The following is an 18658-nucleotide window of genomic DNA, read 5'->3' on the forward strand; positions in this document are numbered from 1 at the left end:
AGCTCGCTCGGAGCGCTATCATCACATGGACTCGGAGGAGGACGACGACACAAATGATGAAGAGCGTGTGGAGATTAGACAGTTTTCCTCCTGCTCCCCGAGATACAGCAAGGTACCGCATCATTTAGCTCTGGCAGGGCATGCTGGGAGTTGTAGTCTTCAGCAGCTGAGGTGCCCCAGATGAGATGTATCTGAGAACCTCTGGGTCCTCGCAGCTCTTAGCTTCATCGTCGGACATTTTCATCCCTCTGACCCATCTGCATGGGGGGTTAAATGTTTTATGGTGGGGTTCAGTAAGGTAACCAGATCCCAGGTCAAGGTGGGTCCGAGGGGTGTGGTCAGGGGCGGGGCTTATGATTATAAAGAGTACAGGGCCGTCTAAAAAAAAAAGAAAGCAAGCAAATTCCGCAGCATTTTCCCATCCAAAAATGAGTCTAAATCCGGATCATTGGTGCAGATTTTGACTGGAGATGCTCTGCGGCCCCCCCCCCCCCCCCCTCCTCCGAAGGCTTGCCGCTGTCAGCGCTCCCCCGCTTCCGGTACCCAGCGGCCTCACCAGACTAGTGTGCCGCACCTGACCAGGCTGCTGGGACCTGTTAGCCGGGGAGCGCTGACGGCGAGAAGCCTTCGGAGGCGGTGAGGGGAGCGCCGCGCGGTATGACCTCCCCTCCGGGTGTGCGCGGGGCTTTGACTTTTTTGGATGCACAAATGCTGTGTAGCTTGCCTCGGACGTTCTGCAGCCGCTCCGCCTCGTGTAAAGAAGTCGGCCTGAGGTGTGCTGCCATGTGCAGAGCCGTCTCATTAGTAATAGTGACCCTCCTGAGATATACTTACCTCCTCAAAGTGCCGCTGCTCCTCTGCTCGGCGCTGCTGCAGACAGCAGTGTGTGCGCACGGAATGTTTCCTCCTGTGGAACCAAGGAGCAGAGGTCAGAGGAGGATGATCCCGGGTGCACGCGCCGCCATCAGCCTCCTGCAGCAGCGCCAGTGAGTAATTACTAGCCAGGGAGCCGCGGCACCTCATGGTGACCCTGTGTGACCCCCGTGTCCAGAAAGCGGGACTAAAGGCTGTCCGGCTTAGGGACCCTCAGGAAGACGGGACTGTCCAGCTGAGATCGGGACGCCTGGTCACCTGAGTGACGGTGAAATCTCCCCTCAGGTCTACAGCAGCATGGAGCGCCTGTCTATTCACGAAGAGAGGACGCCGCCGCCCACCAAGCGCAGTCTGAGCGACGAAAAGGATGACAAGCTGGACGGCCTGGGAGGACTGAAGAGCAGAGAGCGGGGCTGGGTGCTCGGCTCCCCCGAGATGTAGGTGGCCGCCATGGGGGGGGTGAGTCCATTCATTGCTGCGGGCCGTCTCCCTACACCTTGTGGACGACTGTGGGGTGCAGAGGTGCCTGTCAGCCTTCCCAGGGGTCAGCGCTCCGTGAGGTGGAGCGCCGGAGGTCGCCTGCTCAGGGATGAGCGGCTCCTTTTACACGGATCTGCCTTTGATTTTAATGCCTGCATGACCCAAACGGCAAATAGTCTCCTTCATCACAAGGACCGCGCAGGCGCTTACACTGAGCGGTCTCATTCATCACAAGGACCGTGCAGGCGCTTACACTGAGCGATCTCATTCATCCCAAGGACCGTGCAGGCGCTTACACTGAGCGGTCTCATTCATCCCAAGGACCGTGCAGGCGCTTACACTGAGCGGTCTCATTCATCCCAAGGACCGTGCAGGCGCTTACACTGAGCGGTCTCATTCATCCCAAGGACCGTGCAGGCGCTTACACTGAGCGGTCTCATTCATCCCAAGGACCGTGCAGGCGCTTACACTGAGCGGTCTCATTCATCACAAGGACCGTGCAGGCGCTTACACTGAGCGGTCTCCATCACAAGGACCGTGCAGGCGCTTACACTGAGCGGTCTCCTTCATCACAAGGACCGTGCAGGCGCTTACACTGAGCGGTCTCCTTCAGATGCCCACGAGGGTTTGAATCGGTCATTGTTGAGGCCCTTCTGGTCCGACCTCTCCGCTCCCCCCCGCTCCCCTACCACATCGGATGGTCTCCGTCACCACCGTTGCTTTATCTACTTCATTTTTGCATTTTAGACTCCGCAAGCGCCTGTCGGCCTCGGAGTCGTCGCACACAGAGAGTGATTCCAGCCCCCCGCTCACGGTCCGCAGGCGCTGCTCGGGTCTGGTGGACATGCCGCGCTTCGCCATCTCCGCAGAGGAGGAGCCGCGGTCACAGAAGAAGTGGCAGGAGAATTCATCCACGCTAACGTTCTTTCCCCGAGAAGGGGCGGTCGTGCAGCCGCCCGTGGAGAGGGAGCTGAGGCTGGATGAGGAGCCCACCACGCCGTCGTCCACCGCCAGCAGCGCCAGCATCTCCACCACGCTGAGCGGTAATTGTCGCCCCCGTCTGATAGCGCCGCCGGCTCATGCCCTCATACCCTCCCCTATGTTGTGTATTGGCTTCTGTCCGCTCTGCTTTGATCCACAGCTGGCAGCACCTCCGACTTTTCGGATCCAAGCTCCCACGCTGTCGCCACGGACACCCCGGACCTGACCACCCCAAAAGCCATAAGTGATTTGGCAGTAAGGAGAGCGCGGCACCGCCTACTATCGGGGGACTCCATTGAAAAGCGCACTTCTCGGCCGGTCAATAAAGTCATCAAGTCTGCCTCAGCCACCGCCCTGTCGCTGATGATCCCCTCTGGTAGGGAGCACAATTGTTTGCACTGTTGTGTTGCTGCCATGCCAGTTAACCCCTTATATTCTGCTCAGTCTTTTGGCATCACTGCTTGAAAGGAGGGACAGGAAGCCGTTTATAACGATGCGTGCCTCTATGGCGCTGCCAGTCACATGACTGCTTGGCATGGTGGAACTGCTGGGTCTTAGCTCTGTCTGTGAGGGGCTGCATGTCGGGACCCCGGGGCCACTGGGGGTAACACGTCTTGGATCACCTCCAGAGCAAAGTAAAAATATCAAATCTAAAACCTCGTCCATCGCCCCAAGCGGTCGCCATCGCTGCCCCGACGCCCACGCGGCTGAAGGAAGCCACTCTAATTATTTTTGTGCCAATTTGCTTCTTTAAAGGATAAACGATTAGAAATCGGGGAAAAAATTTACTTTTCCGACTAAAATTTTTTAAATCTAAAACCAAAATGCCCCCCCCCCCCCCCCCAACCTCCAGGTGGTTTCGTCCTGAATGACCAGACCCACTGGGGTGACTTAGTCCAAGTGCCCTCTTTATGAAATGTACGATTAAGAGCGGGCGCCATATTTTGTTTCTGTTTTTTTTCATATGCGGTGGCTCTCGTGGCGGTTTGAGTTGGCGCGTGTGGGTGGGGCTTCTGTCCACGATGCCATGCAGACCTCTGCGGTCCCCTGCACTGATGTCATAGCAGACCCTTAGGCCACGCGCTGTCCTTCTATGTAGCAGTTTTCCCCCTGGGGTGTCCATGGGAGCCAAGGAGGGACTCTGACCCTTATGGCCATATTAGTCGCTGACAGAGCTGTTTAGAGACTTGGCAGTTCTGCCTGACAATCACTGGGTCCCATGGAGTCTGTTCTCTCCTTGTGGTCCGGCCGGGCGTTGGGGAGTGTCACCACCACGCTGGTCTTGTTATCGAAGTTGATGAAGTCATACCTACATAATTAATGTTTTAAAAATTTGCGCAGGTATGTAAATGCAGTTGGCGGTCTGGTGGGCGGCTCCGACCGACCCGTCTAGCTGCATTTGTTTTGTGGTTTTTTTTAACTCAATCCGCCCCTCCAACCTCCTGTGATGCGGATGATGTAGCTGGCGTCATCCGCGCCACCGTCTCCCAGCACGTGTGCAGATAAGCTGTCTCATCTGTGGGCAGATTCAAGTAGCTTATCTGCACATGCGTTGGGAGCCGATAGCGCAGCACGAGAGTGAACGACGCCAGCCATGTCACTCACAGGACTGGAGAGGCAGACTGTAAGTGGGGCCGGCCCACCCACCAGACAGCTCCTCTGCGTTTACATACGGCGTGGGAACATCCATTAGTAGATATGAGTTCATTAACCAGATAATTGTGGTCATCGGTGCTACATGACTCATGTAGCGGTGTTGTTTCATGTCCTGCGGCCCGGTGACGGGTCTCCTTTTTAAGGCCGGGCGTCGTAGAGGTACAGCCTGCGGTCAAAAGAGGCTGAAGCATCCTGGTCATTAAGGGGTTACTAACCATAGATCCACGAGGCTCACCATGACTTGTGACTTCCCACAGATCACCATACATGCCCGCCGCTGGTCAGCCCCATGTCTCCACACTCCCTGTCCTCCAACCCATCATCACGAGACTCGTCTCCAAGCAGAGATTTCTCCCCCGCCATCTCCCACCTGAAGCCCCCAATACTCATCCATCGGGCAGGGAAGAAGTATGGGTTCACCCTGAGAGCCATCCGCGTCTACATGGGTGAGAGCGACGTCTACACCGTCCACCACATGGTCTGGGTGAGTCTCCCCTCACATGCTCCAGTATGGCGGGATTGCATGCTCCATAGTTAGCGGGCGATGAGATCTATGCACCTTGTGTTCCCTGCGCAGCACGTGGAGGCAGATGGTCCCGCTCATGAGGCCGGCCTGCGAGAAGGTGATCTGATCACGCATGTCAATGGAGAGGCCGTCCATGGACTGGTCCATACGGAGGTGGTGGAGCTGATCCTGAAGGTACTGACTCTAAAACATTGCGAAACATAGAATCCTAGAAGGGTCATCGGGGGGCATCAGGTCCAACCCCCTGCTCAGTGCAGGATTTACTACATCATCCCAGACAGATGCCCCTCTGGGTCATCAACGCAGCCCAACAAGTAGAAGGTTGAAGGGATAGCATAAAGATGTAGCTTCTCTGACGCTCCTCCCTGTTGTTGAGGCTCCTCCCCAGTATTGAGGCTCCTCCCCCCAGTCAATGCATAGCTCTTTCATTGTTGTGCAGTACATGACTCTGAGCGCACCGTCCTCTAGAACCTTCCATTATTTCCTCGCATGCCACCTGCGCCGCATCCCTCTGCTCGCCCGATTGGATGACCCATTTCTCTCTTGGTCTTTTCGATTGCAGAGTGGGAATAAAGTCTCCATTTCCACCACCCCTTTTGAAAACACTTCCATCAAAGTTGGACCAGCGCGGAAAGCAAGTCATAAGTCGAAGATGGCGCGGCGCACCAAGAACAAGACCAAAGAGGGGCAGGAGAGGTAAGTATCCGCTTCCTAGTAGGGTGGGACCCGGCGGTCGCCGCAGGGGATCGGCTTCTGCAGTCTGACGGCTTCCTGTCTTTCTCAGTAAGAAGAAGTGTTCTCTGTTCCGGAAGATCACCAAACAAGCCTCGCTGCTCCACACCAGCCGCAGCCTGTCCTCCCTCAACCGCTCGCTGTCCTCAGGGGAAAGCCTCCCGGGGTCTCCCACCCACGTCCTGTCTCCTCGCTCACCAACCCAGAGCTACAGGTCCACCCCTGACTCCGCCCACTCAGGTGAGCGCCCCTCTGGCATCTGACAGCCCCAGTCATCAGAGAGCCAAGCCCTCACCTGCCGATCACATGGAGGCACACAAGACAGACGTCTCCTGATTATGCAGCAATAGTGGGGGGTGCGATATTCTCCCCATTGGTTTTTGATGGGTGGGGGTTGTCTATTCATTGTTAGGGAGGTGTGGGCTCTCTTAGTTGTTTAGGGGTGGGGGTCCCTATTTGTTGCTTTGGTGGGGGGGGCTCTCCCTATTAGCTGAGGGGGGGCTCTCCCTATTAGTTGTTGGGGGGATCTCCCTATTGTTGGAGGAGGGGTCTCTCCCTCTTGGGGGGGCCTCCCTATTAGTTGTTGGAGGAGGGGTCTCTCCCTCTTGGGGGGGGTCTCCCTATTGATGGGGGGGCTTTCCCTAGTAGTTGTTGAAGGGGGGGATCTCCCTATTAGCTGTTGGAGGGGGGTCTCCCTATTAGTTAGAGGGCGGGTCTCTCCCTCTTGGGGGGGTCTCCCTATTAGTTGTTGGAGGAGGGGTCTCTCCCTCTTGGGGGGGGTCTCCCTATTGATGGGGGGGCTTTCCCTAGTAGTTGTTGAAGGGGGGGATCTCCCTATTAGTTGTTGGAGGGGGGTCTCCCTATTAGAGGGCGGGTCTCTCCCTCTTGGGGGGGGTCTCCCTATTAGTTGTTGGAGGAGGGGTCTCTGCCTCTTGAGGGGGGGGGGGTCTCCCTATTAGTTGGGGGGGGGGCTCTCCCTATTAGTTGTTGGAGGGGGCTCTCCCTATTAGTTGTTGGAGGGGGCTCTCCCTATTAGTTGTTAGAGGAGGGGTCTCTCCCTCTTGGGGGGGGGGGCTCTCCGTATTAGTTGTTGGAGGGGGCTCTCCCTATTAGTTGTTGGAGGAGGGGTCTCTCCCTCTTGGGGGGGCTCTCCCTATTAGTTGTTGAAGAAGGGGTCTCTCCCTCTTGAGGGGGGAGGGGGGTCTCCCTATTGTTGGGGGGGGGTCTCCCTGTTAATTGTTGAGGGGGGCTCTCCCTATTAGTTGGAGGAGGAGGGGGGCTCTCCCTATTAGTTGGAGGAGGAGGGGGGCTCTCCCTATTAGTTGGAGGAGGAGGGGGGCTCTCCCTATTAGTTGGAGGAGGAGGGGGGCTCTCCCTATTAGTTGGAGGAGGAGGGGGGCTCTCCCTATTATTAGTTGGAGGAGGAGGGGGCTCTCCCTATTATTAGTTGGAGGAGGAGGGGGCTCTCCCTATTAGTTGGAGGAGGAGGGGGCTCTCCCTATTATTAGTTGGAGGAGGAGGGGGGCTCTCCCTATTAGTTGGAGGAGGAGGGGGGCTCTCCCTATTAGTTGGAGGAGGAGGGGGCTCTCCCTATTATTAGTTGGAGGAGGAGGGGGCTCTCCCTATTATTAGTTGGAGGAGGAGGGGGCTCTCCCTATTAGTTGGAGGAGGAGGGGGCTCTCCCTATTATTAGTTGGAGGAGGAGGGGGCTCTCCCTATTATTAGTTGGAGGAGGAGGGGGCTCTCCCTATTATTAGTTGGAGGAGGAGGGGGCTCTCCCTATTATTAGTTGGAGGAGGAGGGGGCTCTCCCTATTAGTTGGAGGAGGAGGGGGCTCTCCCTATTAGTTGGAGGAGGGGGGGGGCTCTCCCTATTAGTTGGAGGAGGAGGGGGGCTCTCCCTATTAGTTGGAGGAGGAGGGGGGCTCTCCCTATTATTAGTTGGAGGAGGAGGGGGGCTCTCCCTATTATTAGTTGGAGGAGGAGGGGGGGTCTCCCTATTATTAGTTGGAGGAGGAGGGGGGTCTCCCTATTATTAGTTGGAGGAGGAGGGGGGTCTCCCTATTATTAGTTGGAGGAGGAGGGGGGCTCTCCCTATTATTAGTTGGAGGAGGGAGGGGGGCCTCCCTATTATTAGTTGGAGGAGGGGGGGGGCTCTCCCTATTAGTTGGAGGAGGGGGGGGGCTCTCCCTATTAGTTGGAGGAGGAGGGGGGGGCTCTCCCTATTAGTTGGAGGAGGAGGGGGGGGCTCTCCCTATTAGTTGGAGGAGGAGGGGGGGCTCTCCCTATTAGTTGGAGGAGGAGGGGGGGCTCTCCCTATTAGTTGGAGGAGGAGGGGGGGCTCTCCCTATTAGTTGGAGGAGGAGGGGGGCTCTCCCTATTAGTTGGAGGAGGAGGGGGGGCTCTCCCTATTAGTTGTTGGAGTCGTCGTCTCTCCCTCTAGGGGTGAGGGGGAGGGGGGGTGGCTCCCTATTAGTTGTTGGAGGAGGGGTCTCACCCTCTTGGAGGGGGGGGCGTCTCCCTATTAGTTGCTGGAGGAGTCGTCTCTCCCTCTAGGGGTGAGGGGGGGTGGCTCCCTATTAGTTGTTGGAGGAGGGGTCTCACCCTCTTGGGGCGGGGGTCTCCCTATTAGTTGTTGGGGGGGGGGGGCTCTCCCTATTAGTTGTTGGGGGGACGGGCTCTCCCTATTAGTTGTTGCGGGGGGGGCTCCCCCTATTAGTTGTTGGAGTCGTCGTCTCTCCCTCTAGGGGTGAGGGGGGGGGGTGGCTCCCTATTAGTTGTTGGAGGAGGGGTCTCACCCTCTTGGGGGGGGGGGGTGTCTCCCTATTAGTTGTTGGAGGAGTTGTCTCTCCCTCTAGGGGTGAGGGGGGGTGGCTCCCTATTAGTTGTTGGAGGAGGGGTCTCACCCTCTTGGGGCAGGGGTCTCCCTATTAGTTGGGGGGGGGGGCTCTCTCTATTAGTTGTTGGAGTCGTCTCTCCCTCTAGGGGTGAGAGGGGGTGGCTCCCTGTTAATTGTTGAGGGGGGCTCTCCGTATTAGTTGTCGGGGGGGGGGCTCTCTCTCTTAGTTATGGGCTGTATATACTAAGCATTTTTGGAGGAGGCTCCCTGCACTAAACAGGCAGCAGGGGTGTCTCCATTCTAGATAATATGAGGGAGGGGCTCTGTGTTGCCCCGCCCCCAGTGGGGTTCTTCTTGTGTCTGACTAGTTTGGTGCTCATCTTCAGATATTTGGTATAACGTGTTTTCTCTTCTTGTTCTCCTAGTTGGTGGGAATTCCTCGCAGAGCAGTTCTCCGAGCTCCAGCGTTCCCAACTCCCCTGCCAGCTCTGGGCACATCCGGCCCAGCTCTCTTCATGGGTTGGCACCAAAGCTTCAGCGGCAGTACCGCTCTCCAAGGAGGAAGTCTGCAGGGAACATACCACTCTCCCCTCTGGCACATACACCCTCACCCACATCCCAGTCCACCTCCCCCCAACGCTCGCCCTCACCCCTACCCGGGCACAGCCTGGCCAGCTGTAGCATCCTTCAGTCCTTCCCAGTTAAGCTGCATTCATCACCGCCACTTGTCCGACAGATCTCCCGGCCAAAGAGCGCAGAACCTCCCCGCTCCCCGCTGTTGAAGAGAGTGCAGTCCGCAGAGAAGCTGTCCGGCTCCTTGTCAGAGAAGAAGTTGCCCTCCTCTCGGAAGCACAGCCTGGACATCTCCCACTCGGACTTCAAGAAGGAGCTGATGCAGAGAGACCTGAGTCTGCAGTCTCTACCGGAGTCCCTGAGTGAGGGCAGCGGGGGAGGGAAAGTTGGACTCGCGGAAAAGGGAACTTTACAGAAGCCTTCTTCACGGAAACTTGGTGCCATCCGGCAAGACCGGGTGGAGAGGCGCGAGTCTCTGCAAAAGCAGGAGGCCATCCGAGAAGTGGACTCGTCCGAGGATGAAACAGATGATGGCTCGGAGGACAGTCAGGACGGAAGAAGACTGGACAGGTCAAAGTGCCGGAACGGCCAGCATTCCGGTTCCGGCTTTATTGATGAGAGTGATTCTTTTCGGCCTCCAAGCAGAAGTGACGAAGATTACTCCTTCCTGCCCCTTCTCTCCCGGAGTCGAAGTGAACCCAAGTCGCCGTCTGCACCCAACTCCAGCAAGTTATCATCCTGTAAGTCTAGAACACTCCCTGAAACTTGCCTGGAGTTGGCGGCACCCAACACAACACCTGAAGAGCCGGAGGTGCCCCCTCCGCTGCTGCAGCCAGTGAGCCAAGGGGGCCGCCAGGAGGCTGAGAAGTCTGATGCCCAGCGGCGCAGGACCAGCAGCCACCCATCCAGTAATGAAAGCTTGGAGGTGCCGCAATCTGCTGAATGCCCCGCCACACAAGCTGCGCACTGCAGGGACCCAGCCGATGTGCAATATAACCCTGCGGTCAGCGACTACACACCCTGCACTTTAATGCACAAAGAGACCACGACTGCCACCTCCAAAGGGCTCAGTGATGAAGCCAGCGGCTCCTCTCACCCCCCCACCATTGCCAAAAGTGTCTTGGGGCCAGTAAAACTCCACATGCCTGGAATGAAGGACAGCGGGGACGGCAGCGCGATGCCCAGAAGGCCCGAGCTGTCCCCATGGGAGCCTGTGCAGGAGAACATCAGGTCAGTCTGTGCGGAGGGAACCTTCCGGACTTGTTCATCCCTGAGTGAGTGCACGGTGGCCACAACGTTGCAGCACAGCGACCGTCCGCCCCCCAGCAAGAACTGTGGGAGCAGTGGGGTCCAGGGTGCAGGAGCTGCGGAGAGCCCCCCACCGAGGAGCACATAGCACCCGCCTGTAGACTTCTGTACAGATTGCCGGACTTCCGTGTTTTTGCTACCACTGATTATGGCCGCCCTTCGGCCTGTTTACAGCCATGTGGTGCTTGTAGTGATAAGAAGCAGCAGCCCAGGGGCCACTTGTAGCACATTGTTACGGGGGCCACGTGTAGCACACCATTTCAGAATTTCTTGCACTTTTTTTTCTCCAAAGGCGATGTAAGTCGGCGTTTACTCCCAGCAGGCGGGGTCCCCGAGGTTTAGTGTATCTACCCCTGAAGCCCACAGCAGCTTGGGGGGGGGGGGGGGGGCAACATTTCTGGGTCTGACCATTTCATAGAGTTAGTCTGATGCAGACGTCGTCCGGAGCCCCCCGTATGTTGTGGAGGTAGACGCCGCGGTCTGTTCTCAGCAGCTCCCTCTTCTGGTTCAGTGTTGTAACTACAAGTCACCCGGGTTTGGTGGAGTTTTTAGCTTTTTTAAATCTACAAGGTACGATCTGTGTTTACGACTTTTATAGAGATGTGACGATTGCTGCTCCTTGTGTGACGTCTTCATGTCTGGCGGGGGAGGGGCGCGGCGGCCGCACCACCTATCCACTTGCAGATTCTTGCTGTTCAGTGTTGTCTATGACGAAAATATATGAATGTGCAGAGGACTTCCCCTGTTTGTGGTTCAGACCCCTGCGGGTCGGCCGGGCCGTCTTGTTCACTGTTTACAGCAGGGTGCGGACAGAGCGTGGCGGCTCGGGGGGCCGGGCTCTGATAAGGCAATAAATGTTCATACAGCTTCAGCCGCCTCCCGCCTTTTCATGTTTCACCATTTACTCCGCTTTTCTGCTCGCTCCTTATTTTGTATTTTACAGTTTAATGGCCCAAATCTGTGGGAGGTGAAGACAAGGACCCCAGATCAGCCGTGAGACCCCCCATTATACAGCCCTGACGGGGCGCTGTGGAAGACGCCGCGTCACTCAGTTCTCTGCTGTTTGCCTCCATTTACAGCAGCCAATAAACTGATTCTTGCCTCGTCTGCCCTTCTATCTGTTACACAGTCCTCACACACTCTCCCTGTCCTACATGTTGTGTCCCCCTCGTTCTGCATTCAGGACCCCAGAATGACAAAGCGACAACAGAACCGGAGAAATCGTATGTTTTTTAAAAATGAAAAACTCCCGTTGTGCATCGCCATAAGTACTGACACCCCCGGTATGACACGTGTAGCTCTGGGGCTCCCATTCCTCTTGATCATCTCTGAGCGGTCTCTCTTGATTGGAGTTACCTGGGGTAAATTCATCTGATCGGACACAAGACCCTGTCTATATAAGGTCTCACCGCTCACAATGCATATCAGAGCCATAGCCGATCCATGACGAGAACCGAGCTCAGAGACTGGATTGTGTGGAGGCGCCGATCTGGGGAAGCTACAAAACATTACTGCTGCCCTGAAAGATCCTAAGAGCCCAACGCCCTCCATAATACTTAGATGGAAGAACCACCAGGACTTCTCCTAGAGCCGCCGACCCCCAAACTAAGGGGAGAAGGGTCTCTGTTACAGAGAAGCCCAAGAGCCCAGCGGCCCCCATAATACTTACATGGAAGAACCACCAGGACTCTTCCTAGAGCTGCTGACCCCCAAACTAAGGGGAGAAGGGTCTTGTAAGAGAGGTGACAAAGAGCCCAGCGGCCTCCATAATACTTAGATGGAAGAACCACCAGGACTCTTCCTAGAGCTGCTGACCCCCAAACTAAGGGGAGAAGCGTCTTGTAAGAGAGGAGACCAAGAGCCCAGCTCATTGGGGAAACTTACATACCCCAGCCAACACCCCCAAGGAGTGGGACAACTCTATGAATGTCCTTGAGTGGCCGGCCAGAGTCCTGAACCCAATGAGACACTCCCCTGAAAATGGCTGTCCACAGACGGCCCCCATCCAAGCTGACAGAAACCCCCCCAAATCCAGGGGGTTTTCACTTAAAACCATTACAACAATTTCTCCCGTTCTGATGTTACTTTGTCATTCTGGGGTGCTGAGTGCAGAACATTGGGGGGACACAAAATGTAGGACAGGGAGAGGGTGTGAGGACTTCACGGACGTTCTCTTCGCTCTCCTGTCTTTTATGGGAGTATAAATACAGTGTGGTGTCCTGATATAAAAGCAGTACTACTCCCCCCATCGGGCACCCCAATTACCAAAAGACATCGACAAACTGGAGCAAGTCCAGAGAAGAGTTACCAAGATGGTGAGCGGTCTGCAAATCATGTCCTATGAGGAACGGGTAAAGGATCAGGGAATGTTTAGCAGAAGAGAAGGCTGAGAGGAGACTTAATAGCAGTCTACAAATATCTGAAGGGCTGTCACAGTGCAGAGAGAAATCCATTTCAATGCTGACCAGAGTAGTAGCTGTTACACATAGCACTCAGGTGGGGAGTAAGCTGACATCTGTGCTCCGTACGAGCTACTGAGGCGGTAGTCCCAAGAAAAGAGGAATGTCACTAACACAGGAAGTGATCTGCCAGAGTTGGATGGCTGTGGCAATGTTTCTAGAGACCAGTAAAGGAATATAAAGAAGGGAGCGTGAAGGAACATGAGTCAACAATGTGATGCCGCAGCCAAAATCAAACCCAATTCTGGGATGTATTAGGAGAAGCATAGAGTCTAGATCACGTGAGGTCATTATCCCCCTCTACTCTGCCTTAGTCAGACCTCATCTGGAATACTGGGTCCAGTTCTGGGCACCCCACTTTATACAAGACATAGACAAACTGGAGCAAGTTCAGAGAAGAGTCACCAAGATGGTGAGCGGTCTGCAAATCATGTCCTATGAGGAACGGGTAAAGGATCTGGGAATGTTTAGCAGAAGAGAAGGCTGAGAGGAGACTTAATAGCTGTCTACAAATATCTGAAGGGCTGTCACAGTGCAGAGGGATCAGCCCTATTCTCATCTGTACAAGGAAAGACTAGAAGCAATGGGATGAAACTGAAAGGGAGGAGACACAGATTAGATATTAGACAGTGAGGGGATCAATGAGTGGAACAGGTTGCCACAGGAGGTGGGGAGTTCTTCAATGGAAGTGTTCATAGGCCGGACAGACATCGGTCTGGGATGATTTAGTGAATCCTGCACTGAGCAGGGGGTTGGACTCGATGACCCCGGAGGACCCGATGACCCCGGAGGAGCTGATGACCCCGGGGGTCCCTTTCAGTTCTACCTTTTTTAGGATGTAACTCAGGATCAGTACAGGATAAGTAATGTATGTACAATGTGACTCCACCAGCAGAATAGTGAGTGCAGCTCTGCAGTATAATACAGGATGTAACTCAGGATCAGTACAGGATAAGTAATGTATGTACACAGTGACTCCACCAGCAGAATAGTGAGTGCAGCTCTGGGGTATAATACAGGATGTAACTCAGGAGCAGTACAGGATAAGTAATGCATGTATACAGTGACTCCACCAGCAGAATAGTGAGTGCAGCTCTGGAGTATAATACAGGATGTAACTCAGGATCAGTACAAGATAAATAATGTATATACAATGTGACTCCGCCAGCAGAATAGTGAGTGCAGCTCTGGGGTATAATACAGGATGTAACTCAGGAGCAGTACAGGATAAATAATGTATATACAATGTGACTCCGCCAGCAGAATAGTGAGTGCAGCTCTGGAGGATAATACAGGATGTAACTCAGGAGCAGTACAGGATAAGTAATGTATGTACACAGTGACTCCACCAGCAGAATAGTGAGTGCAGCTCTGGGGTATAATACAGGATGTAACTCAGGGTCAGTACAGGATAAGTAATGTATGTATACAGTGACTCCACCAGCAGAATAGTGAGTGCAGCTCTGGAGTATAATACAGGATGTAACTCAGGATCAGTACAAGATAAATAATGTATATACAATGTGACTCCGCCAGCAGAATAGTGAGTGCAGCTCTGGGGTATAATACAGGATGTAACTCAGGATCAGTACAGGATAAATAATGTATATACAATGTGACTCCGCCAGCAGAATAGTGAGTGCAGCTCTGGAGGATAATACAGGATGTAACTCAGGAGCAGTACAGGATAAGTAATGTATGTACACAGTGACTCCACCAGCAGAATAGTGAGTGCAGTTCTGGGGTATAATACAGGATGTAACTCAGGGTCAGTACAGGATAAGTAATGTATGTATACAGTGACTCCACCAGCAGAATAGTGAGTGCAGCTCTGGAGTATAATACAGGATGTAACTCAGGATCAGTACAAGATAAATAATGTATGTACAATGTGACTCCGCCAGCAGAATAGTGAGTGCAGCTCTGGAGGATAATACAGGATGTAACTCAGGATCAGTACAGGAGAACTAATGTATGTACACAGTGTCGGGGGTCAAAACCAGACCTTTCAGCTGATGCTGTCTGCTTCCGAATTAGTCTTAAATCATAAGAGTATACTCTTGAGGAATTCTATGGACTCCACACCGTATGTGTCAACCCAAGAAATGCCTGTTTAATGTACAATGTATTCAATCTTTATACAGTTCTTACGAAGCAAGTGGCTTTATGCCAGATACAATTAAAATTAATAAGCACATATATTGATTTAAAACATCTCGGCCTCTTATCAGTATGTCCCCCTCTGTGTAGGTGTGATCGGGAGGTACATTCCTGTGAGCTTCAGCTAAAATTACTTAGGGATGAGAACAGGACGTAAACCCAGTGTTTATCCAATTAATATTTCCAGGTGGGTCATTATAATTGGGATCTAACATCTTTCTCAAGTGAAAGTTGCAATTAATACAGATATATATATATTAAAGCAGACAAGCGAAGAGACAAAATGGAGTCTCTGTGGTCTATTTTTAAAGCGTCGGCCCTTACAGGTGTAAGCCTAAACCTTTAGCAGAAGAAGATGCAAATTATAAACACATCAGTAGTCTGTGAAATACACTTATCATTCTCTATTTAAAGGCATAAACCTGAATTAACCCCCCATAACAGTGACTCCACCAGCAGAATAGTGAGTGCAGCTCTGGGGTATAATACAGGATGTAACTCAGGGTCAGTACAGGATAAGTAATGTATGTACACAGTGACTCCACCAGCAGAATAGTGAGTGCAGCTCTGGAGGATAATACAGGATGTAACTCAGGATCAGTACAGGATAAGTAATGTATGTACACAGTGACTCCACCAGCAGAATAGTGAGTGCAGCTCTGGAGGATAATACAGGATGTAACTCAGGAGCAGTACAGGATAAGTAATGTATGTACACAGTGACTCCACCAGCAGAATAGTGAGTGCAGCTCTGGAGTAGAATACAGGATGTAACTCAGGGTCAGTACAGGATAAGTAATGTATGTACACAGTGACTCCACCAGCAGAATAGTGAGTGCAGCTCTGGGGTATAATACAGGATGTAACTCAGGGTCAGTACAGGATAAGTAATGTATGTACACAGTGACTCCACCAGCAGCAGAATAGTGAGTGCAGCTCTGGAGTAAGGCTGTGTTCTGAAGAGCTCTGCAGGATCCCGGATGTGGTCTGCTTCTCAGGTGGAGACCTTGTTGAGAGCCCAGGAACAGTGCACGTTTCTGGGCTTTGTTTGTTATGCAGTCCCGCACCTCCTCCCTCCGATCTCGGTCGGAGGGAGGACAGAGATGGCCGCAACAACCCCCGCAGTGGCATCGGTGGCTTCTGCAGCTCCAAGATGTTCGGCAGCAGCAGCGGCAAAATATAAGAAGCCAAGAACTGCAGGTGAGCCAGAGAAAAGGACGGCTCCAAGTCGTGGCAGCGGTGACACGGGCTCCAGTCGCAGGCGCAGTAACGCGGGCCAGTCCATCAGTGCGGCTGCATCCGACAGCGCAGGCAGCGAGATGGTGACGCATAGCCAGGCCCGGAGGAAGGCAGGTAAGCCACAGAAGCTGGCAAAGCCGGAAAAGTGGAGTGATAGACCAGAGGGAGAGTCTGTGGTAGAGCTGGCCTCCCGGCTGGCAAGAAGCATGGCCGAGTATGAGACTGCAGGAAAGCAGATTGTTATGCAGATGGAAAAACTGTGGTCTGCCAGGCTGCAAAGAGACCAGGCCACCTCTAAAGGCAAAAAGGCGGAAGTCTCTAAAGTAATGCAGAAGTGCAAAGAGTGCATTAAAGTGTGGAAAGATGTGAGAGAGCGGATCTTGGAGGAGAGCGGTCCCTTTAAAGAAAAGATCATGAACGATGATCGGTTTGAGAAGATGGCTACAGGATGCAGCAACTCGCAGCAGACCGATCAGTCCAGTGATGGTGACGACAGCTCGGATGAGGACGACTACGAGGATGTACAGGAGAGTCTGGGAGAGCAGCCTGCGTGTTCGGCTGAACAAGCCCTAACCCAAGGCAGCACTACAAGTACCAGCAATCTCCAGCCAGAGCAAATTGGGCTACCAACAACCTCTGAGGAGTCTGATCTGGAGGAAGGAAGTCATAAGGTGGGGTCTTTGGTGTCGCAACTGCTGGAATCCCCTCCTCATATGGGGGGTCTTCATTTCGGTAAAGACATTCCCAAAGTGGACACAAAAATCAAGGATAAAAAAAGAAAACAAAGGAAGCCCCAGGAAAAATTTGTCTATGTGACTGGGGGCGCTGGTCCGGCTGCAAAGCCAGAAAGAGGCACCTCCGACCTGGGACCCTGTGGTAAAGATGAGAAGGCTGAAGGCTATGGCGGTGATGGTGCCAGTAAGGCCAGTGATGCGGAGGGAGCAGCGGGATCAGCATCTGAGGTCTCCTGTGTGACAGGTCGGTCTGCGGGGGTCTCTCGGTCCCAGGCACCCAGTGATGCGGAGGGAGCAGCGGGATCAGCATCTGAGGTCTCCTGTGTGACAGGTCGGTCTGCGGGGGTCTCTCGGTCCCAGGCACCCAGTGATGCGGAGGGATCAGCGGGATCAGCATCTGAGGTCTCCTGTGTGACAGGTCGGTCTGCGGGGGTCTCTCGGTCCCAGGCACCCAGTGATGCGGAGGGATCAGCGGGATCAGCATCTGAGGTCTCCTGTGTGACAGGTCGGTCTGCGGGGGTCTCTCGGTCCCAGGCACCCAGTGATGCGGAGGGAGCAGCGGGATCAGCATCTGAGGTCTCCTGTGTGACAGGTCGGTCTGCGGGGGTCTCTCGGTCCCAGGCACCCAGTGATGCGGAGGGAGCAGCGGGATCAGCATCTGAGGTCTCCTGTGTGACAGGTCGGTCTGCGGGGGTCTCTCGGTCCCAGGCACCCAGTGATGCGAAGGGGGCTATGGGATCAGCATCTGAGGTCTCCTGTGTGACAGGTCAGTCTGCGGGGGTCTCTCGGTCCCAGGCACCCAGTGATGCGGAGGGAGCAGCGGGATCAGCATCTGAGGTCTCCTGTGTGACAGGTTGGTCTGCGGGGGTCTCTCGGTCCCAGGCACCCAGTGATGCGAAGGGGGCTATGGGATCAGCATCTGAGGTCTCCTGTGTGACAGGTCGGTCTGCGGGGGTCTCTCGGTCCCAGGCACCCAGTGATGCGGAGGGAGCAGCGGGATCAGCATCTGAGGTCTCCTGTGTGACAGCTCCGTCTGTGGGGGTCTCTCGGTCCCAGGCACCCAGTGATGCGGAGGGAGCAGCGGGATCAGCATCTGAGGTCTCCTGTGTGACAGGTCAGTCTGCGGGGGTCTCTCGGTCCCAGGCACCCAGTGATGCGGAGGGAGCAGCGGGATCAGCATCTGAGGTCTCCTGTGTGACAGGTCGGTCTGCGGGGGTCTCTCGTCGGTCCCAGGCACCCAGTGATGCGGAGGGAGCAGCGGGATCAGCATCTGAGGTCTCCTGTGTGACAGGTCAGTCTGCGGGGGTCTCTCAGTCCTAGGCACCCAGTGATGCGGAGGGAGCAGCGGGATCAGCATCTGAGGTCTCCTGTGTGACAGGTCAGTCTGCGGGGGTCTCTCGGTCCCAGGCACCCAATGATGCGGAGGGAGCAGCGGGATCAGCATCTGAGGTCTCCTGTGTGACAGCTCGGTCTGCGGGGGTCTCTCGGTCCCAGGCACCCAGTGATGCGGAGGGAGCTGCGGGATCAGCATCTGAGGTCTCCTGTGTGACAGGTCAGTCTGCGGGGGTCTCTCGGTCCCAGGCACCCAGTGATGCGGAGGGGGCTGCGGGATCAGCATCTGAGGTCACCTGTGTGACAGGTCAGTCTGCGGGGGTCTCTCGGTCCCAGGCACCCAGTGATGCGGAGGCTTCTGGCAAAGATAAAAAGAAAGGCAAAAGCAAAACTAAAAACATCTCTGCCATAACACAGAGTGCTGGCCGTGGGGGGAACATTGCGGTAGTTGCAGCTGCACAAGCTGGGCCAGCAATGTTGCCCCCTAGGTCTGCTAAGGCCCGCTTGGACCCTGGTCCTGACCCAAAATCTGGTCCGGATGGTGAGGGTGCGTGCGAGAGAGGTACTAGTGGTAATAAGAAGATTCCCAGTTCAGCCCGGGTCTCTGATACTACTAAGAGCCCAGAGACCCAGGGAGCTCTTGGCGCCCCTAATATAGGGGCACCTGCTGCACAAGCAGGTACAGTTTGTTCAGGGGGTCAGGAAGTGTCACAGGTTCCAGTCGCCCCTCCAGCGGCGACAGCACCTGGTAGGAGTTATGCCAGTGT

At 54.6% G+C, this 18658-nt stretch overlaps 1 protein-coding gene across 2 annotated transcripts in view; it reads left to right on the plus strand.

Moving 5' to 3' along the window:
* Positions 1 to 10838, plus strand: part of MAST2 (microtubule associated serine/threonine kinase 2) — a 199379-nt gene extending 188541 nt beyond the window's left edge. For both annotated transcript variants that reach the window (XM_066598027.1, XM_066598028.1), the window contains 9 exons: positions 3 to 112; positions 1159 to 1310; positions 2101 to 2396; positions 2495 to 2710; positions 4248 to 4474; positions 4568 to 4690; positions 5079 to 5212; positions 5301 to 5488; positions 8512 to 10838. In XM_066598027.1, the coding sequence (XP_066454124.1) occupies positions 3 to 112; positions 1159 to 1310; positions 2101 to 2396; positions 2495 to 2710; positions 4248 to 4474; positions 4568 to 4690; positions 5079 to 5212; positions 5301 to 5488; positions 8512 to 10055 (2990 nt within the window). In that variant the 3' untranslated portion in view covers positions 10056 to 10838. The remainder of the gene's footprint in view (positions 1 to 2; positions 113 to 1158; positions 1311 to 2100; positions 2397 to 2494; positions 2711 to 4247; positions 4475 to 4567; positions 4691 to 5078; positions 5213 to 5300; positions 5489 to 8511) is intronic.
* Positions 10839 to 18658: the final 7820 nt, after the last annotated feature.

Source organism: Eleutherodactylus coqui, chromosome 3 (assembly GCF_035609145.1).
Source record: "Eleutherodactylus coqui strain aEleCoq1 chromosome 3, aEleCoq1.hap1, whole genome shotgun sequence".
In the NCBI taxonomy this organism is placed as follows: Eukaryota; Metazoa; Chordata; class Amphibia; order Anura; family Eleutherodactylidae; genus Eleutherodactylus; species Eleutherodactylus coqui.